Source organism: Mauremys reevesii, linkage group 1 (genome assembly GCF_016161935.1).
Source record: "Mauremys reevesii isolate NIE-2019 linkage group 1, ASM1616193v1, whole genome shotgun sequence".
Taxonomy (NCBI): Eukaryota; Metazoa; Chordata; order Testudines; family Geoemydidae; genus Mauremys; species Mauremys reevesii.
Genome location: NC_052623.1, coordinates 9,380,275 through 9,399,952, shown reverse-complemented (window position 1 = coordinate 9,399,952; position 19,678 = coordinate 9,380,275). Strand labels below are relative to the sequence as shown.

At 48.3% G+C, this 19,678-nt stretch overlaps 2 protein-coding genes across 2 annotated transcripts; one reads left to right on the top strand and one right to left on the bottom strand.

Annotated features, from left to right (window-relative positions):
* Positions 1–681: 681 nt before the first annotated feature.
* Positions 682–1,617, bottom strand: LOC120381265 (olfactory receptor 51G2-like). Its single transcript, XM_039499734.1, has one exon. The coding sequence runs from the start codon at positions 1,615–1,617 to the stop codon at positions 682–684; it is 936 nt and encodes a 311-aa protein (XP_039355668.1).
* A 9,110-nt stretch (positions 1,618–10,727) lies between these two features.
* Positions 10,728–11,663, top strand: LOC120386623 (olfactory receptor 51G2-like). The gene has a single exon (XM_039506086.1). The coding sequence runs from the start codon at positions 10,728–10,730 to the stop codon at positions 11,661–11,663; it is 936 nt and encodes a 311-aa protein (XP_039362020.1).
* The last annotated feature ends 8,015 nt before the right edge of the window (positions 11,664–19,678 follow it).

Genomic DNA, 19,678 nt, shown 5'->3' with positions numbered 1-19,678 from the left:
GGTTTTGCAGTGCTGGGGCAGCACATATGAAGCTGAAGGGGAGGGAACGTTGGCCTGAGTCTCTTCCCAGGACTCTTGTGTCAGACCATTACTGGCACTCCTGCGTTAATCATGTGTCTGACACCAGTCAGTCACTAGCACCTGACTCAGTGTGCAGGGGAAGATTGAGTGACCGGACCCCCTGAATAGCCCCTGTCCCCAGCTGGTGCAGAACCCATGGGCAATGCGGCACCCAGAGCACTCAGAAAGGGCCAGGCCTGCTACAGCAGAACAGCTCTGCAGCTTTCTTCATAGCCCTTGGATGTATAGCCAGAGAAGGGACAGTGACAGGCCATGGGAAAGAGCATCCACATCTCTTCTCTTTATTGATTATCAACAGGAATTGTGAGGTCGGAGCAGCAAACAATACAGCTCTTTATTGTCCAACATTCAACCTATCCCCTGGCTCTCCACAAAAAGTCACTCTGTAAATGCTGCTGCCTACCTGGGTTTCCCTCCCACAGTGCCCAGTCCTCTCTCACCATCCCTGTCCTCCCTCACCAGCCTTAGACCTCATCTGAACCTCTTTTTATAGTGAATATCAGTAACTCATATCATCTTGGATGTAACGGTCCAGTATGGAAGAGGTGGCCCATGTTTTTTGTCTTCCATATCACTGGAGCCAGGTAGTGAACTGACCCTTCACTTGATGAACACCCTGATTATCTTCACACAAAGGTGTTTGCTTTTCACGCTGTACACGATTGGGTTCATCAGTGGGGGGAGAAGCAGGGAGATGTATCCAAGGAGAATCTGAAGTAAGGGAGAAGAGTCCTTCTCAAAGCTCTGTATCACAGTCAAGCTGATATCAGGTGTGTAGAAGAGCAGGACGGCACAGAGGTGGGAGACGCATGTATTCAGGGCCCTCAGGCACTCCTCGTAGGACGCGATGCTCAGCACCGTTTTGAAGATCATCACATAAGAGAGGAAGATGAGCAGCGAATCCAATCCCATTATTAAAAGTTTAGTAAACAATCCATAGATGATGTTGACTGTGATATCTGAACAAGCCATGTTCATGACCTCCCGGTGCACACAGTAGGAATGGGAGAGGAAATTGGCTTGACAGTACTGGAACCGTTTCAGGAGAAAGGGAAGTGGAAATATTATGGCCATCGCCCTTATCACAGCCACCAGTCCCATCTTGGCTATTCTCGGCAGGGTTAAGATTGCAGCATATCTCAGCGGGTTATAGATTGCGATGAAGCGGTCAAAGGCCATGAACAACAGCACAGAGGATTCAATGCACTGAAGGAAGTGGATGAAGAAGAGCTGGGCTAAACAGGCATCGAGGCTGATCTCCCTAGAGTTAAACAAGTATATGCCCAGTATCGTCGGCATGGTGGATATCGATATGCCAAGGTCTGTGATGGCCAACATGGAAAGGAAAATGTACATGGGCTGATGGAGGCTTGGATCTGTCTTTACAATGAACAGAATGACTGAATTTCCTACTATCGAAATAACATACATGAAGAAGAAGGGGATAGAAATCCAGAGATGTGTGTCTCCATCACTCGGTAGCCCGGTGAGAAGGAATATTACAGATTTTAATTTTGTGTCATTGATAGCTGACATAATGTAATGGGCAGGTCTGAGGAGTTCTGAAATATCCTTCCTAAAAGAAAAATAAGAGGAGATTATATGATATTTAGCAAGGAATCATTCTGCTCTCAGTGCAAGTCTACAGACTACAGAGCTCAAGGTAGATAAGCAAAAACACACACCAGGATTTACATGGATCTGATTAGTCAGACTGGATCAGACTTGCACTCCAACTACCCCAGTAACCAGTGTTAATGTCCAGATGCTTCAGAGGAAGGTGGAGGAAGCCCTAATTAGGCAGCAACGAGATAACCTGCTCCCAGGGAGTTTCCTCCTGACACCCACTAATTAAACATATTTTGTGGTGTAAATTAGAAAAGTTTAGAACCCCTTCAAAAAATTTTTAAAACAATCCTCTCCAGTGTATTTGGGCTTGTTACTCAGTCCCTCTTTGAATCCTGCTAAGCTCTTGGCCCCATTGATATCTTTTGGCTGTGAATTCCACAGCCTACTTGATCACTGTGCGATTTTACCATTGTGACCTTAGAACATACAAACATAAGAGTGGCCATACTGGGTGAGACGAAAGGTCCATCTAGCCCAGTATCTTGTCTTCGATAGTGGCTTAGGCCAGGTGCCCAGAGGGGATGAACAGAACAGGTCATCGTCAAGTGATCCTTCGTCCATGAATGTATGTAGTTCTCTTTTGAACTCTGTTATACCCTTCACACAGACAGAGTGTGGCCCCTTGTATCATGTCATGTGTGTAAACACATGGCAAGTGCATGGTGAAAACGGTCATTGTATTTATCTGTCCTGCACTGTTGCTATTTTTAAATGTGATTTATAGCTTCATTATATGAATTATTTTGTGTGCGTTCCTGACAGTTCAGATTATGCAACTGCCTCTTTCCAGCCTATGGGATAAATTTTTAGGGTCAGGTCCTTTATTCAATAACAGTGATATCAGCAGCCTCACGCCAGAGTTTCATGTGTAAATTCAATCAGAACCAGGCTCTATTAACCACCCTTAGCAAATGCTGCCGGTGTTATTCTCTGACCCCCAAGAAACCCTCCAAGAGAAGCTGAAGTGCTTTGCCAATGTTGATGGAATGCAGAGACTTCGATCATACCTACAGGCTTCTCTTTACCCTCACAGGACCTGCATCCTCTGCCCATGTAGACAGTCTGTAGATCTGGAAAATTACAAGCTAACACTGACAGTTATTTCATCTGGGCAGGGGAGGAGTTGGCATCACAAATGGTCAATACATTAAACACTGGTGTTGCAGTAATATCCACTTGACAGTACAAAAAGAACAGTAGTACGTGTGGCACCTTAGAAACTAACACATTTATTTGAGCATAAGATTTTGTTACTTCAGCCATGCTTATGTAATGGGGGACTCGGGTCAATTACATACAGCTACTATACCACTCCTCTTTCCTGCACATCAGCTAAACTCATTCCTGCAGTCCTGGTCACTCATGACTTTTTGAAAAGTCTTGCACAAGCCTTGCAGAGTTATTGAGTGCATAACTCTGAATATAAGTGTTAGAAACAGCTTCTAGTCAGTTACCAGGAGACAGTATCTCACAAATGTCCCCTGAACAAAGAGTTAAGGCACGAACCCATTGCAAACAGTATGTGGAGCACTTCCAAAGCCAAAGCCATTAAGCAGTAAAGTTACCCCTGCTCCTTTTTGCAGAGATTCGAATAACTCTGCTGCTGGCTTTCGATATACAGGCATGGCATGAAAGTTCTGTTTGTAATATTTGTATTACAATGAATAGTTTTGGCCTAACATTTACACATCTGTACCTTAGTACACACATGTGAACCACAGGTGCTGAACCCACTCGGATCTGCTAGGCAGCACAGTTGACCCACAATGGGCTGTAGCCCAGAGTCCAGTCTGAGGGTGGGAGAATGGAGGGATTCCACACCATGTGCAGGAAGTCTACAAGGGCTGATATTTGGCACTCAAGAGACCAGAGAAGGGAAAGAGATGCCAGTAGCCCTTTAACTATAGTAACTATAGAGCAAAAATATGCCCTCTTGGACATGTTACCACAAAGTAATGCAGCTCTGAAATCCTGCCTTCACAATCAAGCCAGAGAATAAAAGCTCTGAAAATGCATTTGCTGATTAAATTTCCAGGAGCGAATAAACCTGAGTAGATTTGAGAACTTGTCACTGATATTCCGTGGGGTCTCATCTCTCTCAGCCCCTGGCAGGATCAGGCTCAGAGCCTTTAGTATCTGTAGAAACGAGACCCCTGGGGGCATCATGCTTTTCATACTCCAAGTTCAGGTTTCTGTAGAACTTGAATAACCCCCTGAGCACTTTGCTGCCTGTCCTCCTGCCCCTGTTACAGAGTCATTCTGACAGCCCAGCTGAGTTTGCTGCGGTGGCACAGAACATCTTCAGATTTAAACAGCTCGCAGCCTTTACCCTTCACTTCACATTGTAAAGAGAGTGAAACCTGCCAACGTACCTAATTCCTGCTAGAAGGGGAGCCGCTGACACCAGAGGTTTTCACCCTAAAGGCCAAGGAGTCACTGAAGAGATTGCACAGGCAGCAGGCAGTATCTGTTCAGATAGGGAGGCAAGTGTTTTTATGAAGCATGTCTGCACATTCCCTTGGGGGCCACTTGGCGATCAGGGAACCTCAGCTGCTTGGCTTAGTGTGCACCAGCTTTAACCCCATCATGGCCAATGGAAACTGCAGGATGCCAAATCACAGGGTGATGCTACTATATTGGACTGCAGAACCAGCCCTGCTGCAGGCTCTAGTCCTAGAATCCAGGCTTGTCATCATTGTTCATATGGTTCTGATTAGTCACATGGCTCCCTCGAGGGCGGCTGAGTGGTAACGATGATACCGTCACAGCTGTGATCTTGCTGAAATAAAATAAAATAGAATAATAATATGGGGCCTGATTACTCCCTGGCAGGGCCTAAATTTCCCTTGGATCCTTCCAGTAGGGGACGTCCCTTCCATTCTCCATGAGGAACAAGGAATAAGGAGGAGGATTTTGGAGGGGAGTGTGGGAGTGTCACAAGGATGCCGGAATTTCTGCATAGTCACCAGACCAGCGTTTGCAGCCGTTGCAAAAAATGGAGGAACAGACAGAGGATTCTCATCTCACATGGTCTGGCTGGCAGAGAGCAGTCCGAGGGCAAAGGTCAGCTTCACACCTTGACCGTGTAACACACTGAGCACAGAGCACTATGGTGACAGGGCCTAGGCTCACACGGGGTTCAGCTTCCACAAGAAAGGTGCAAACGGACGGGAAGATGCTCAGAGGCACAGGGACACAAGGCTGGGTCGAAGCCGGGGTGTAGACATGGGTAGGCCTGGGGGGCATCCAAGCCCAATCCACCAGCTGGGACTCCTGACTGCAGCTTGGTGCCCAGCTGTATCCCTCTCCTGCCGGTCCGGAGCGCTGATTCGCTGGTCTCTTACCCCAGATGGGGGTGTGCCGTGTGGGGGCGGGTTTAGGCCAATAGTGGACTAGCCAGTGGTCCTCGACCAAGGGAGTCACCCTGCTCCGTTCAGCCCACCTGCCACTCCTGCGGTGAAGCAAGGTCCGGGTGTGGGGGTTTACTGCTCTCTCCCCCTACCCAGTAGCCGGAGAACGGGCCGGGGCACTGGAATAGCACTGAGTGTACAATAGGAGTGGGGTAAGCCCAGCATCTCAGAATCACTGGGTGGTGAAGTGGAATAAGCCCCCACCCTCTGACCGCGTGCCCTGACCCCACTCCCCGGCAGGAGAGACGGGTGCAAACCCTTGCACCTTTTACCCCATTTCCTCAGCAGGAGGGGGGCTGCAGCAGGGATGGAAAGGGGCTCAGGGCAGGAGGTTGGGGTGGGTGTGGGAGTCTGGGCGAAATTTAGGATTCAGGAGATGGCAGGGGGTTGGGGGTGTGGCACCTGGGCTGGAGTAAGGGTGTGCAAGGGGGCTCAGGGATGGGGCAGAGGGTTGGGGTGTGGGGCGCTTCCTTGGGGGCAAATCCCATTTGGTGAAGGGGTGCAGGTGGCTCCGTGCATCCCTGCGCTTGCCTGCATGTTCCACCCCCCACGAAAGGATCCTCCTGACACTAGCAGTATCGCGGCTCTAGGTGCGGGGTATGGGACGGCAGTTCCCTGTCGCTCATTCCCAGCTTCTGGCAAACAGAGGCTAGGGACACCATCCCTGCCCATCCTGGCTACTAGCGATTGATGGACCTATCCTCCATGAATTTATCTAGTTCTTTTTTTTAACCCCGTTAGAGTCTTGGCCTTCACAACATCCTCTGGCAAGGAATTCCACGGGTTGACTGTACATTGTGTAAGGAAACCCAGTTCACACAGGTTTCAGCACAGGCTGCTACCACAAGAAAGGGGCAAACAGAGGGGAAGATGCTTTCAGAGACACAGGGAAACTCAGCTGTGTCCTTGGCTTCCTGAGAGAATTTAAGTTGGGCCAGTTCTGTTTCTCTATCTCCAGAGCAAAGCCTTTGTGCTTGGGGCAGTGCTTTTTGCCTCATATGTTTGAGTTCTACAATGAAAAGTTACTTTACTGTGCACCTCTCCTAACCCCGCTCACTGTGGTCATCCTTGGTCAAAGAGGACACAGAGTTGAGAGGTGCATATGTCTGAGTTCACCTCCCACCTGGGGAAGAAGGCACCTTGCTTGATCTGACATCTGAGCACTTGCTTTGGCTGGCCATCCCACCAGACTCAGTTCCTCTCCACTGTCTGACTGTTAATCCGCTTCTGCTGCCACCAGTATCTCTGTTTTGATCTTGGAAGTCAGTCTCTTAGTGATTGTCAGGTCTTAATGATTTTCAACTTTTAACAGGCCAGGCAGAAATGCCATTCCACCACAAGTGATTTCCATTCTCCTTTGATCACTGAAAATAACAAAAGGCTCCCAATGGACCCTATTTAGTTCTATCTTTGAACAGTGGGTAAGAACATGGTAAACCAGATCTTGGACCCTTAGGAAAAGTTCACACTTCCTGGCTAGGACACCTATCCCCACCCCTATTACCCTCACAGGAATCTGGCATTCAAGCCCCTGCTTGATGTGATACTTTCAGCTCAGGGTGACCCCCTCATTTGGGGCAGGTTAAGCACATTTCTGCTCCCCTTTAGTCATACAATAAAAACAATAACATTGACGACTTTTCACCCCCAATGCATTCAGTACTACAGTGATTTGTAACCCAACAATAACCAAAGCTGGTCACTTTGACATCACCACTCTATCTGCTGGATACCTAGTCAGAGTAAGTGTGTTTATGAAAATAAAGTTTGCTCCTGAAATCTCTGTCCCTCTTGGATAGCTCTCAGGGGAGAACTCACTCAGACCCTGCTTACACAGGCTTATTAAAAGGATGATATGCCTGGGTCTCCTGCCATAGGAATTGTTCTTGGGTTCCTGTTTAATGATGTCACAGGAGTTTAATTCCCTGAGTTCCTGGTAATCACAACATGCTGAGCTGCCAGCTGCTCCCTCCCCTGCCACTAGCCACAGAGAGGAACTATGGTTCAGTGCCAGGCTCACACAGGTTTCAGCAAAGGCTCCTTGCACAAGAAACAGATAAACAGATGAGAAGATGCTCTCAGAGACACAGGAAAACTAGAATGGGTCCCAAGAGCTCCTTGGCTTTCCAAAAGAATTTAACTTGGAAATGTAACTTTTCCTCTTGAAAAAGACACAACTAAGGGGAGATATGATTGAGGTCTATAAAATCATGTCTGGTGAAGAGAAAGTAGATAAGGAAGTGCTGATTACTATTTCTCATAACACAAAAACTAGGGGCCTCGAAATGAAATTAATAGGCAACAGGTTTAAAACAAAAAAAAGGAAGTATTTCTTAACACAATGTGTAGTCAACCTGTGGAACTCTTTGCCAGAGGATGTTGTGAAGGCCAAGACATAACAAGGTTAAAAAAAGACCTACATACACACATGGAGGATAGATCCATCAATGGCTATTAGCCACGATGAGAAGGTGTTGTGTCCCTAGCCTCTGTTTCCCAGAAGCTGGTAATTAGCAACAGGAAGCTGCTGTCCCCTGCTTCCCAACTAGAGACGTATGACTGCAAACAACAGCAAGCTCCTTCTGATGCTGCAGGGGGGTTTACTTTCAAGCAAGCTCAGGGCCGCGCAAAGCCACCTGCACCCCGCACCAAACGGGACCTACCCCAGGTCAGCGCCCCACACCCCAGCCCCCTACCCCAACCTGAAGTCCCCTGCCCAGGCCCCACATCCCAATCCCCACCCTACTCCTGAACCTGAACTCCCTCTGAGACCCCCAGACCAACCCCCTACTCTGAGCCCTCCCCTGCACTCCAGACACCTCATCCTCAGACCCACCCTAGAGCCCACACTCACAGTTAGAGCCCTCACCCTCTCCTGCACCCACCCTCCTGCCTCTCCCGCAGCCCCCTCCCACACTGTGAAATCCTCATCTTTGTCCCCACCCTGGAGCCTAGGAGGACCCACAAATTCTAATAGCCCTGGGCCCCCAGAAGAGTTAATCTGGCCCTGCTCACATATCACTACAAGCTAAGTTAGACAGGCTTTGCTCTGGAGATAGAGGAACAGTTTCAGAAGCCCCATTTCCTGAGGCAGATTAGAGTGTTGTGTGGCCTTGGCTTCGTCACCCAGCGATTCTGAGATGCTGGGCTTACCCCACTCCTATTCTACACTCAGTGCTATTCCAGTGCCCCGGCCCGTTCTCCGGCTACTGGGTGGGGAGAGAGCGGTAAACCCCCGCACCTGGACCTTGCTTCACCGCAGGAGCGGCAGGTTCGTGGAACTGAGCAGGGTGACACCATTGGCCAAGGACTACTGGGCCAAACCCACCCACACGAGGCACACTCCCATCTGAGGCAACCCTGCACTCTGGGTTTGTAATGCAGGAAAGGGGGCTGCCAGGAAATAATCATGTCCCATATTATTACTCTATTTTATTTTATTTCAGCAAGATCACAGCGGTGATGGCATCATCATTACCACTCAGCTGCCCTCGAAGTAGCCATGTGACTAATCAGAACCATTTGAACAGTGATGACAAGCCCGGATTCTAGGAATAGAGCCTGCAGCAGGGCTGGCGCTGCAGTCCAATTAGGTAGCATCACCCACGTCCCCTGTGATTTGGCCTCCTGCAGTTTGCCATTGGCCGTGACGGGTGTTAAAGCTGGTGCACAGGCAGCCAAGCAGCTGAGATTCCCTGAGGGCAAGTGGCCTCCAAGGAAATGTGCAAACATGCTTCATAAAGACAGTTGCCTCCTATCTGAACAGATGCTGCCTGCTGCCTGTGCAACCTCTCTGATGGGTGAAATCCACTGGTGTCATCGGCTCCCCTTCAAGCAGGAATTAGGTACGTTGGCAGGTTTCACTATCTTTACAATGTGAAGTGAAGGGTAAAGGCTGAGAGCTGTTTAAATTTGAAGATGTTCTGTGCCACCGCAGCGAACTCGGCTGGGCTTTCAGAGTGACCCGAGTTAGAGGGGCAGGAGGACAGGCAGCACTAGGTAGATTGGGAACCCCTCCCCTGCATGCGCCCCAGGTGTTCAGGGGGTTATTGAAGTCACACAGAAACCGGAGCTTGGAGTGTTACCACCCTGATGCCCCAAGTCAGGGTTTCTCAAGGGGTCCCATTTCTACAGGTGCCATGTGCTCTGGGGCCGGTCCTGCCAGGGGCTGAGTGACAGGAGACCCCAAAGAATTTCAGTGACTAGTTCCCAAATCTATTTGGGTTTATTTGCTCCCGGAAATTTAATCAGCAAATGCATTTTCAAGGATTTTATTCTCTGGCTTGATTGTGAAGGCAGGAATTCAGAGCTGCCTCGCTTTGTGGTAACAGGTCCGAGAGGGAATATTTTTTCTCTCTAATTACTACAGTTAGTGGGCTACTGGTATCTCTTCCCCCTCTCTGGTCTCTGAGTGCCAAATGTCAGGCCTTGTAGCCTTCCCGCTTATGGGATGAAATCCCTCCATTCTCCCACCCTCAGACTGGGCTCTGTGCTACAGCCCATTGTGGGTCAACTGTGCTTGCCGAGGAGATCTGAGTGGGTTCAGCACCTGTGGCTGAGATGTGTGTACTAAGGTACAGATGTGTAAATGTTCTGCCAAAACTATTCAATGTAATACAAATATTGCAAACAGAACACATGAAAGTCTGGCGGGTGGCTGTTGATATCACCCTTATTGAATTAGAAATCTGACCCTAAAAATGTATCCCATACGCTGGAAAGAGGCAGCTGCATAACCTGGACTGTCAGGAGTGCAGAAAAAAACTGTTCATATAATGAAGCTATAAAAGACATTTAAAAATAGCTTCAGTGCAGGACACATGAATACAATGACCATTTTCACCATAAACTTGCCATATATTTACACACATGTCATGGTAGAAGAGTCCACACTCCGAAGTGCAGGGCCAGAAAGGGTGTCTGTGTGAAGGGTGAAGCAGGGTTGAAAAGAGAACTGCATCAATACATGGGCAATGGATCACTTGATGATGACCTGTTCTGTTTATTCCCTGTGGGGCACCTGGCAGAAGCCACTGTCAAAGACAGGATACTGGGCTAGATGGACCTTTCGTCTCACCCAGTATGGCCACTCTTATGTTTGTATGTTCTAAGGTCACAATGGTAAAATCATACAGTGCTCAAGCAGGCTGTGGAAATCACAGCCACAAGATATCAATGGGGCCAAGAGCTTAGCAGGATTCAAAGAGGGACTGAATAACCAGAAAATCCTATTACAGTAGAGAGAATTGTTTTAAAAAAAATTTGGAGAGGGTCTAAACCTTCCTGATTTACACCACAAAATATGTCTAACTAGTGGGTGTCAGGAGGAAACTTTCCGTGGAGAAGGTTATCTCATAGTTGCCTATTTCAGAGCTTCTTCCACCTTCCTCTGAAGTATCTGGAGTAGATGGAGTGCAAGTCTGATCCAGTTTGACTAATCAGGACCATGTAAATCCAACAGCATTTTTTTGCTTATCTACCTTGAGCTCTGGGAGTCTGTAGACCTGCACTGAAAGCAGAATGATTTCTTGCTAAATATCATCTAATCTCTCTTTTTTTTTTTTTAGTAAGGACATTTCAGAACTTCTTGGACCTCTGCAGTACATTATGTCAGCTATCAATGACACCAAATTAAAATCTGTAATATTCCTTCTCACCGGGCTACCGAGTCATGGAGGCACTCATCTCTGGATTTCTATCCCCTTCTGCTTCATGTATGTTATTTCAATAATAGGAAATTCAGTCATTCTGTTCATTGTAAAGACAGATCCAAGCCTCCATGAGCCCATGTACATTTTCCTTTCCATGTTGGCCATCACAGACCTTGGCATATCGATAACCACCATACCGACGATACTGGGCATATACTTGTTTAACTCTAGGGAGATCAGCCTCGACGCCTGTTTAGCCCAGCTCTTCTTCATCCACTTGCTTCAATACTTTGAATCCTCTGTGCTCTTGTTGATGGCCTTTGACCGCTTCATTGCCATCCATAACCCGCTCAGATATGCTTCCATCTTAACCCTGCCAAGAATAGCCAAGATGGGACTGGTGGCTGTGCTAAGAGCGATGGTCTTAATACTTCCACTTCCCTTTCTCCTGAAACGGTTCCAATACTGTCATGCCAATGTCCTCTCCCATTCCTACTGTGTGCACCAGGAGGTCATGAACATGGCTTGTTCCGATATCACAGTCAACAGCATCTATGGATTGTTTACTAAACTCTTCCAGATGGGGTTGGACTCGCTGCTCATCTTGCTCTCTTATGTGATGATCCTCAAAACAGTGCTGAGCATTGCATCCTACAAGGAGCGCCTGAGGGCCCTGAACACCTGCGTTTCCCACCTCTGTGCTCTCCTGGTCTTCTACACACCAGAGATCAGTTTGTCTGTGATACACAGATTTGGGAAGGGCTCTTCTCCCTTACTTCAGATTCTCCTGGGATACATGTCCCTGCTTCTCCCGCCACTGATGAACCCAATTGTGTACAGCGTGAAAAGCAAACACCTTCGTGTGAGGATAATCAGGGTGTTTATCAAGTGAAGGGCCAGTTCATCACCTGGCTCCATTGACATGGGAGATGAAAAACATGGGCCACCTCTTCCATAGTGGACCGTTACATCTGAGATGACATGAGTTACTGATATTCACTCTGCAGAGAGGTTCAGACAAGTTCGAAGGCTGGTGAGGGCGGACAGGGCACTGGGGGATGGAGACCAAGGCAGGCAGCAGCATTTACAAAGTGACTGTGTTTGCGGAGAGCCAGGCAATTGGTAGGATGTTGGCTCATAAAGAGCAGTATTAGTAGCCTCTCCGACCTCACAATTCCTGTCGATAATCAATAAAGAGAAGGGATGTGGATGCTGTTTCCCATTACACCTGACCTGTCATTGTCTCGTCTTTGGCTAAACACCCAAGAGCCATGAAAACAGCTGCAGAGCTGTTCTGCTGTCACAGTTCTGGCCCCTCCTGAGTGCTCTGGGTTCAGCATGACCCATGGGTGCTACACCAGCTGGGGACAGGGGCTATTCAAGGGGCACAGACACCCACCCTTCCCCTACGCCCTCAGCCAGGTGCTTGTGACTGAGTGGTGTCAGAAACATGATTAACACAGGAGTACCAGGAGAAATTATTCAGGCAATCCCTCAGTTAATGGCTTTGCACACAGCACACCTGCTCAGTCCACTCCCCGCTGAGGCAGGGCAGAACTGCATGTGTGAGGAACGGTCTGACACACAGGAGTCCTGGTAAGAGACTCAGGCCAAGGTTCCCTCCCCTTACGCTCCATTTGTGCTGCCCCAGCACTGCAAAACTGTGGAAACTGGCCTCAGCTCAGGCCCAGCGAGCTCCTGTCCCAGCCCAGCCCATTCAGTGTAGGGTGAGCACCTTTTCAACAGGCAAAAGCGGGACACAGGCCAGGAGCCCTGTTCCCTCGGTGACCCTACCCCTGCCCCTCTTCTTTCCCCTTGAGGCCCCACTCCCTGCTCCTCCTCTTCCACTCAGACTCCATCCCCTGTTCAAGCCAGAAGCCAGAGCTGGGCCATAGAAAGAGCTGATCAGGGAGCCAGAGCCTCTGTGAGGAGCCTCCAGCTGCCCTGGGCAGGGGACTGGTGGGACAAGAGAATGTGTCATCCTATGTCTCTGCCCCTCAGGACACATCCCCAGAGAAGGTGGAGAGCCTGGGAATCCCCCCAGCAGCCTGGGCTCCTGGGGTAGCTGTAGCCGTTCTTTTGTGGGTCACAACTGTAGATACCAAATACAGGACAAACTGCTGAGAAATAGGGCAGACAGACCCCAAAACTCATGGTTATTCTCCCAGGAGCTGTACGGAAGCAGGAATACAAAGTAAACTTCTGTTTCACCACACTGGGTAACAAGAAGTCATAAAAGCAGTTTCCTTAGATATTCCCATCCTTATATCCCCATCAAGAACACTAGATGGAAAGATATGTGGGTCTTTGAAACCAATTTAATGTAAGAACAGGTTCATTTCATCCCAAAGGAGCAGCAGCACAGACAGGTCAATACATAACTGAGATCTTACCCCAAAATCACACTAATGCCAATGCTTTGCTAGCTATAATCTAAAGCTTGATTTAGAAAAAACAAAAACCACAAGACTTATACTTGGTTAAAGGAGTCAGTAACGAGGCCTTTGCTCGCCCTCGCACAAATCAGTCAGAGACCTCCTCCAAGTGCAATCACCAGCGCTTCCTCCAAGTGCAATCACCAGCGCTTCTTTTATTACCAGTGTCAGCTCCCACCACCTTCTAGTTCCAGACAGATGCAAACCAGCAGCCTGGGGGATAGTTAGCTTCTCCAGCCAGTGGGGATGCACAGCCTGTGGCTCCTCCCTTCCTTTGCTCTTCACCACTTCCCCCTCCCCACTGCCTTCCTGCCAGCTTTATATAGCCCCCTGGCCAATAAGGCCCGCAGGTGCTTCTTTTTCACCAGTCAGGCACGGCATACCCAGCCAGCCCCCATTAATACTTCTTAATTGGAGCTGGGCTAACAGAGTCCTGGCTCTGAGCCTCCTGGCCAGCAACCTGTTACAGAGTCAAATATGTACAATAAATGAAAATTTCTTCTTTCAGATTTGTAGCAGAGATGAAATAAGCTGCTAGTTTGATAAGTCTCTGGTTGCTTAAAAATGATTGGAAGGACCTCAGGGCATTGGTTAGATGCTCCCATTAGTATAAATTCATAGTTCTGAGGCTTGAGCAGGAAAGAAGCAAAATGGAGGAGTTTCCTTTTACAGGGAAACCCCATAGTTTCAAATAAAACTCTCAGCACAGCTAGTGCAAAAATTGCAGCTGACAAGCTGGGGTTTAGAATCACATGGCCAATCACATCTCCATCATAACTTTGCTTAGTCACAGCAGGAAATCGTTACCTATACCCGGACAGTACAATTGAGGGACAGTCTATCCAGTGCAGATGGGTGTCTCCCATGATCCATTGTCAGTTAAGTGTTTCTTGATGAGCCCTTAATTTGAATAGTCCCTCCAAGATTTGCAGGGTAACAACTTTGTGGGTGTTACCCCAGGAGCAAATATCTGAAATCCAGGTATAGAGACAATAGTCCTGCCTTCAAATATAAAACTGATACATGCATAGAGATAGCACAACCATAAGCGGCAAATCAGAACCTTTTCATTGACATCTTACATGCCACATTTTGTACAAGTATGTTGCAAATATATAACAGTGGTGGTGAAAGTAATGTCTATGGTCATATTTTGATCATAAAACATCACAGTAGCTCTTACCACAGCCTGGCTCTGGCGTGGCCTCAGGGGAAGTGGAGCAGCAGGGCAGGGCTTAGTGATAAGAGATGTGGGCGAGGGGCTCATGGGAAAAGGGGTTGCAGCAAGTCTGAAGCAATGCAGACACCAGCAACAAGGGTGACAGACTGGTCAAGTTGGAGGGTAGGAGACCTTGTGTGTTGGAGAAGACTGAATAAATGTGACCCCTCAAAGGGAGCTCTTGTTTTAAATATTCCAGCCTGAGAGTAAGTCATTGAAAGGACCCTTGAGGGAAGAGCAGGGCGCCGGCGGGGCCACCTCAAGCCCCCAGGGGAAACTCTGCGGTTGCCCTGATCCGCACGGACATGGCCAGAGTGTGCTGTGCAATGGGAAGCTGTTAAAGTCAGGCAGAGGTTAGCCAAGTGCCCAGGCTGCTCTAAACTCCACTGTGGCAAGGGGAGAACAGGCCAGAGAATCAAACCTCCCTAACTGGCTCTTTGCCATCCCTGCTCTCTGCAGCATGGCCGGGAGGGGGAGCTCTGCGGGAGCAGCAGAGATGTAGTGCCCATCTTTAAAAAAGGGAAGAGGGAAGATCCAGGGAACTACAGGCCAGTCAGTCTCACCTCAGTCCCTGGAAAAATCATGGAACAGGTCCTCAAGGAATCAATTCTGAACCACTTAAAGGAGGGGAAAGTGATCAGGAACAGTCAGCATGGATTCACCAAGGGCAAGTCATGCCTGACTAACCTAATTGCCTTCTATGATGAGATAACCGGCTCTGTGGATGAGGGGAAAGCAGTGGATGTGCTATTTCTGGACTTTAGCAAAGCTTTTGATACAGTCTCCCACAGTATTCTTGCCAGCAAGTTAAAGAAGTATGGGCTGGATGAATGGACAGTAAGGTGGATAGAAAACTGGCTAGATGGTCGGGCTCAACGCGTAGTGATCAATGGTTCCATGTCTAGTTGGCAGCCGGTATCAAGTGGAGTGCCCCAAGGGTTGGTGCTGGGGCCGGTGTTATTCAATATCTTCATTAACGATCTGGAGGATGGTGTGGACTGCACCCTCAGCAAGTTTGCAAATGACACTAAACTGGGAGGAGTGGTTGATACGCTGGAGGGTAGGGATAGGATACAGAGGGACCTAGACAAATTAGAGGATTGGGCCAAAATAAATATGATGAGGTTCAACAAGGACAAGTGCAGAGTCCTGCACTTAGGACGGAAGAATCCCATGCACTGCTACAGACTAGGACCGAATGGCTGGGCAGCAGTTCTGCAGAAAAGGACCTAGGGGTTACGGTGGACGAAAAGCTGAATATGAGTCAACAGTGTGCCCTTGTTGCCAAGAAGGCTAATAGCATTTTGGGTTGTATAAGTAGGGGCATTTCCAGCAGATCGAGGGAAGTGATCATTCCCCTCTATTCAGCACTGGTGAGGTCTCATCTGGAGTACTGTGTCCAGTTTTGGGCCCCACACTACAAGAAGGATGTGGATAAATTGGAGAGAGTCCAGCGGAGGGCAACAAAAATGATTAGGGGGCTGCAACACATGACTTATGAGGAGAGGCTGAGGGAACTGGGATTGTTTAGCCTGCAGAAGAGAAGAATGAGGGGGGATTTGATAGCTGCTTTCAACTACCTGAAAGGGGGTTCCAAAGAGGATGGATCTAGACTGTTCTCAGTGGTAGAAGATGAAAGAACAAGGAGTAATGGTCTCAAGTTGCAGAGGAGGAGGTTTAGGTTGGATATTAGGAAAAACTTTTTCACTAGTAGGGTGGTGAAGAACTGGAATGGGTTACCTAGGGAGGTGGTGGAATCTCCTTCCTTAGAGATTTTTAAGGTCAGGCTTGACAAAGCCCTGGCTGGGATGATTTAGTTGGGTTTGGTCCTGCTTTGAGCAGGGGGTTGGACTAGATGACCTCCTGAGGTCCCTTCCAACTCTGAGATTCTATGATTCTATGATTCCATCCAGGCCTGTCACCACTCAGCTGGCTGGAAGCCTGGTGCTGTGGTCTGGGCACTGCTCTGTGACTCAGGACAGGTGAGTTTAATTCCCTTGTTGGCTGTGATCATGGGTGAGCCATTGGCTGTCTCCAAGCCTCTGCTCAGGTGGTTAACAGCCCAGCTCTGTCTCACAGAGAAGGTGGGAGGATAAATACATTCCAGGTGCTCAGATACTCTGAGTCCCTAAGATCAGGGCTGTGTCAGGGTTTCACAGAGGAACACCTCTGACATTTCTTTACAAAAGGATCCTTAGCACAGCTCCTGTAACAGCTGGATCTGGGATGCCCCACAAGTCCAGCCCCTTGGTTTTAATGGGAAATGTGGGGTTCTCAGGCTTGACAGTGAGGGGAGTATTGGAGCATTACAAGGATGCCAAGTGGCTCAGCACAGTCAGTGGGCTGGTGTTTGCAAGCAACGGAGTCTGAATGGACTTAACTGAGGAGCAAGCAGCACAAGTTAAAGCAGTCTGAGGGCAGAGGGCAGCTTCACACCTCGGCCCTGTAACATGGACACGGCAGAGCACTACGGTGATGGGCCCAGGCTCACACAGGTTTCAGCACAGGTTGCTTCCACAAGGGGCAAAGAGATGGGAAGATGCTCTCAGAGACACGGGGAAACTAAGCTGGGGTCCCAAGAGTTCCTTGGCTTCCTGAAAGAATTTAATCTGGGCCAGTTCTGTTTCCCTATCTCCTGAGCAAAGCCTGTCTAACTTAGATTTCAGTGATATGATAGATGAGTGTAGATGTGTGACAGCTATTAGAATTGGTGGGGACCCCTAGGCTCTAGGGTGGGGACAAAGATGAGGGGTTCAGAGTGCAGGAGGGGGCTGCGGGTTGAGGCAGGAGGGTGGGTGCAGGAGAGGGTGAGGGCTCCAATTGTGGGTGTGGGCTCTGGGGTGTGTCTGAGGATGAGGCGTTTGGAGTGCAGGAGGGGGCTCAGGGAAGGAGGTTGGGGTGGTAGTGCGGAGTCTGAGCGAGATTTAGGAGTCAGGAGATGGCTGGGGGTTGGGGGTGAGGTGCCTCGGCTGGAGTAAGGGTGTGCGAGGATGCTCAGAGATGGGGCACAGGGTTGCGGTGTGGGGCGCTTCCCTGGAGTGGATCCCATTTTCTGAAGGGGTGCAGGTAGCTCAGCGCGGCCCTGTGCCTGCCTGCATATACCACCCCCCATGAAAGGAGCTTCCTGACACTCGCAGTATCGTGCCTTTAGGTGCTGGGTATGGGACGGCAGCTCCCTGTCGCTCATTCCCAGCTTCTGGCAAACAGAGGCTAGGGACACCATCCCTGCCCATCCTGGCTAATAGCCATTGATGGACCTATCCTCCATGAATTTAGCTCATTTTTTTGAACCCTGTTATAGCCTTGGCCTTCACAACATCCCCTGGCAAAGAGTTCCACGGGTTGACTGTGTGTTGTGTAAGGAAACCCAGCTCACACAGGTTTCAGCACAGGCTGCTTCCACAAGCAAGGGGCAAACAGATGGGAAGATGCTCTCAGAGACACAGGGAAACTAAGCTGGGTCCTTGGCTTCCTGAGAGAATTTAAGTTGGGCCAGTTCTCTTTCTCTATCTCCTGAGCAAAGCCTGTCTAACTTAGATTTCAGTGATATGATAGATGAGTGTAGATGTGTGACAGCTGTCTGTTATTTTAAAACCAATTTCTCTAATGCTTTGTGCTGCTTACTCCTAAACCCACTTCTTTTAAGGAGGCTGTAGGTGACTATATAACTCTGGTCACAAGTACCCAAATCGAAGAGACTGAGTTGGATCTGCTTGGTGATGAGCACTTAGCAGAGACGGGGTGTTGTTCCAAACTCTAAGTGTGGGATAAATAAGAACATAAGAATGGCCATACTGAGTGAGATTGATATTACATCTAGCCAAGTATCTTGTCTTCTGACAATGGCCAATGCCAGGTGCCCCAAACAGAATGGACAAAATAGACAATTATCAAATGATCCATCCCCTGTTGTCCATTCCCAGCTTCTGGCAAACAGAGGCTAGTGACACCATCCCTGACCATTGTGGCTAATAGCCATTGATGGACTTTTCCTCCATGAATCTTCCTACCTTGTTCTTTTTTGAACCATTTTTATGGCTTGGAAATCACAACATCCTCTGGAAAGGAGTTCCTCAGTTTGACGGGGTGTTGTGTGAAGAAATACTTTGTTTTAAACCTGCTGTCTATTAATTTCTTTTCATGACCCCTAGTTCTTGTGTTATGTGAAAGAGGAAATAACACTTCCCTAATTACTTTCTCTTCACCTGTCATGACAGGCAAGGACCGAGTTTAGAGGGTAAAGAGACCATATATCAGAGTTTTATTGTGACAATCCCGATTCTTCTTGGCCAGCATATGTCCTTGTTGAGTACCTATCAGCATTCAGAGTAGCTACTTGTTCATGTTGCATCCAAGATAACGATCCACTCAAGGAAATGATTCATAGATTCATAGAATTTATGGACAGATGGAATTATAAGATCATGTAGTCTGACCTCCTACATAATTTCACCCAGTTACCTTCATATTGAGCCCAATGACTTGTGTTTGACTAAAGCATTTCTTGTATTAATCTAAAATTTATCTTCCAGGAAGTCATCCAGTCTTGATATGGGGGTGCTGTAGAATCCCCCACCTCCCTTGGGAGTTTGTTCCATTGGCTAAGCACCCTTACTATGGCGAATGTGTGCCTCATTTCCAAATTTAATATTTCTGGCATCAGGTACCAGCCATTGTTTTTTGTTATACCTTTCCCTGCTAGATTAAAGAACCCGTTAATAGCTGGTATTTCATCCCTGTGAAAGAGCTTGTACACTGCCAACAGTACAACTTTCAATCTTCCCTACTTCTATTCTCTATTATCCTATTTTTTTAGCCAAAGGTAAGTTGGAAAAAACAAAGGAGGGGAAAGACCTGGGTGCATTAGTCCCAGGATGGCTGTGAGACATTGATGTGCTGCTGCTGTGAACAAGGCACATGAGATCCTAGAATGTGTCAGGTGAGAAAGGGAGGTATTAATATCCTTATACAAGATACTGGTGAGACCTCCTGTAGGAAACTGTGTAAAATTCTGGTTACTCCTATTCCAGTAAGAAGAATTCAGGCTGGAATTGCAGAGCATGGTCAGGGCAATGGAGGTCCTAGTTTAGGAGAAGACTGAAGGAGCTTGGCAGGTTTAGCCTAAGACAGGGCAGGCTAAGTGGGGATCCAATTGCTCTATAGATATATCAGGGGAGTAAACACCAAAGAGGGAGATGAGCTCCTGCAGCTAAAATACAGTGTTGGCACAAGAAGAAATGGGGACAAACTGAC

Coding starts and splice junctions, on each gene's coding strand:
- LOC120381265 (XM_039499734.1), bottom strand. CDS start 1,617: ATGTCAGCTATCAATGACACAAAATTAAAATCTGTAATATTCCTTCTC.
- LOC120386623 (XM_039506086.1), top strand. CDS start 10,728: ATGTCAGCTATCAATGACACCAAATTAAAATCTGTAATATTCCTTCTC.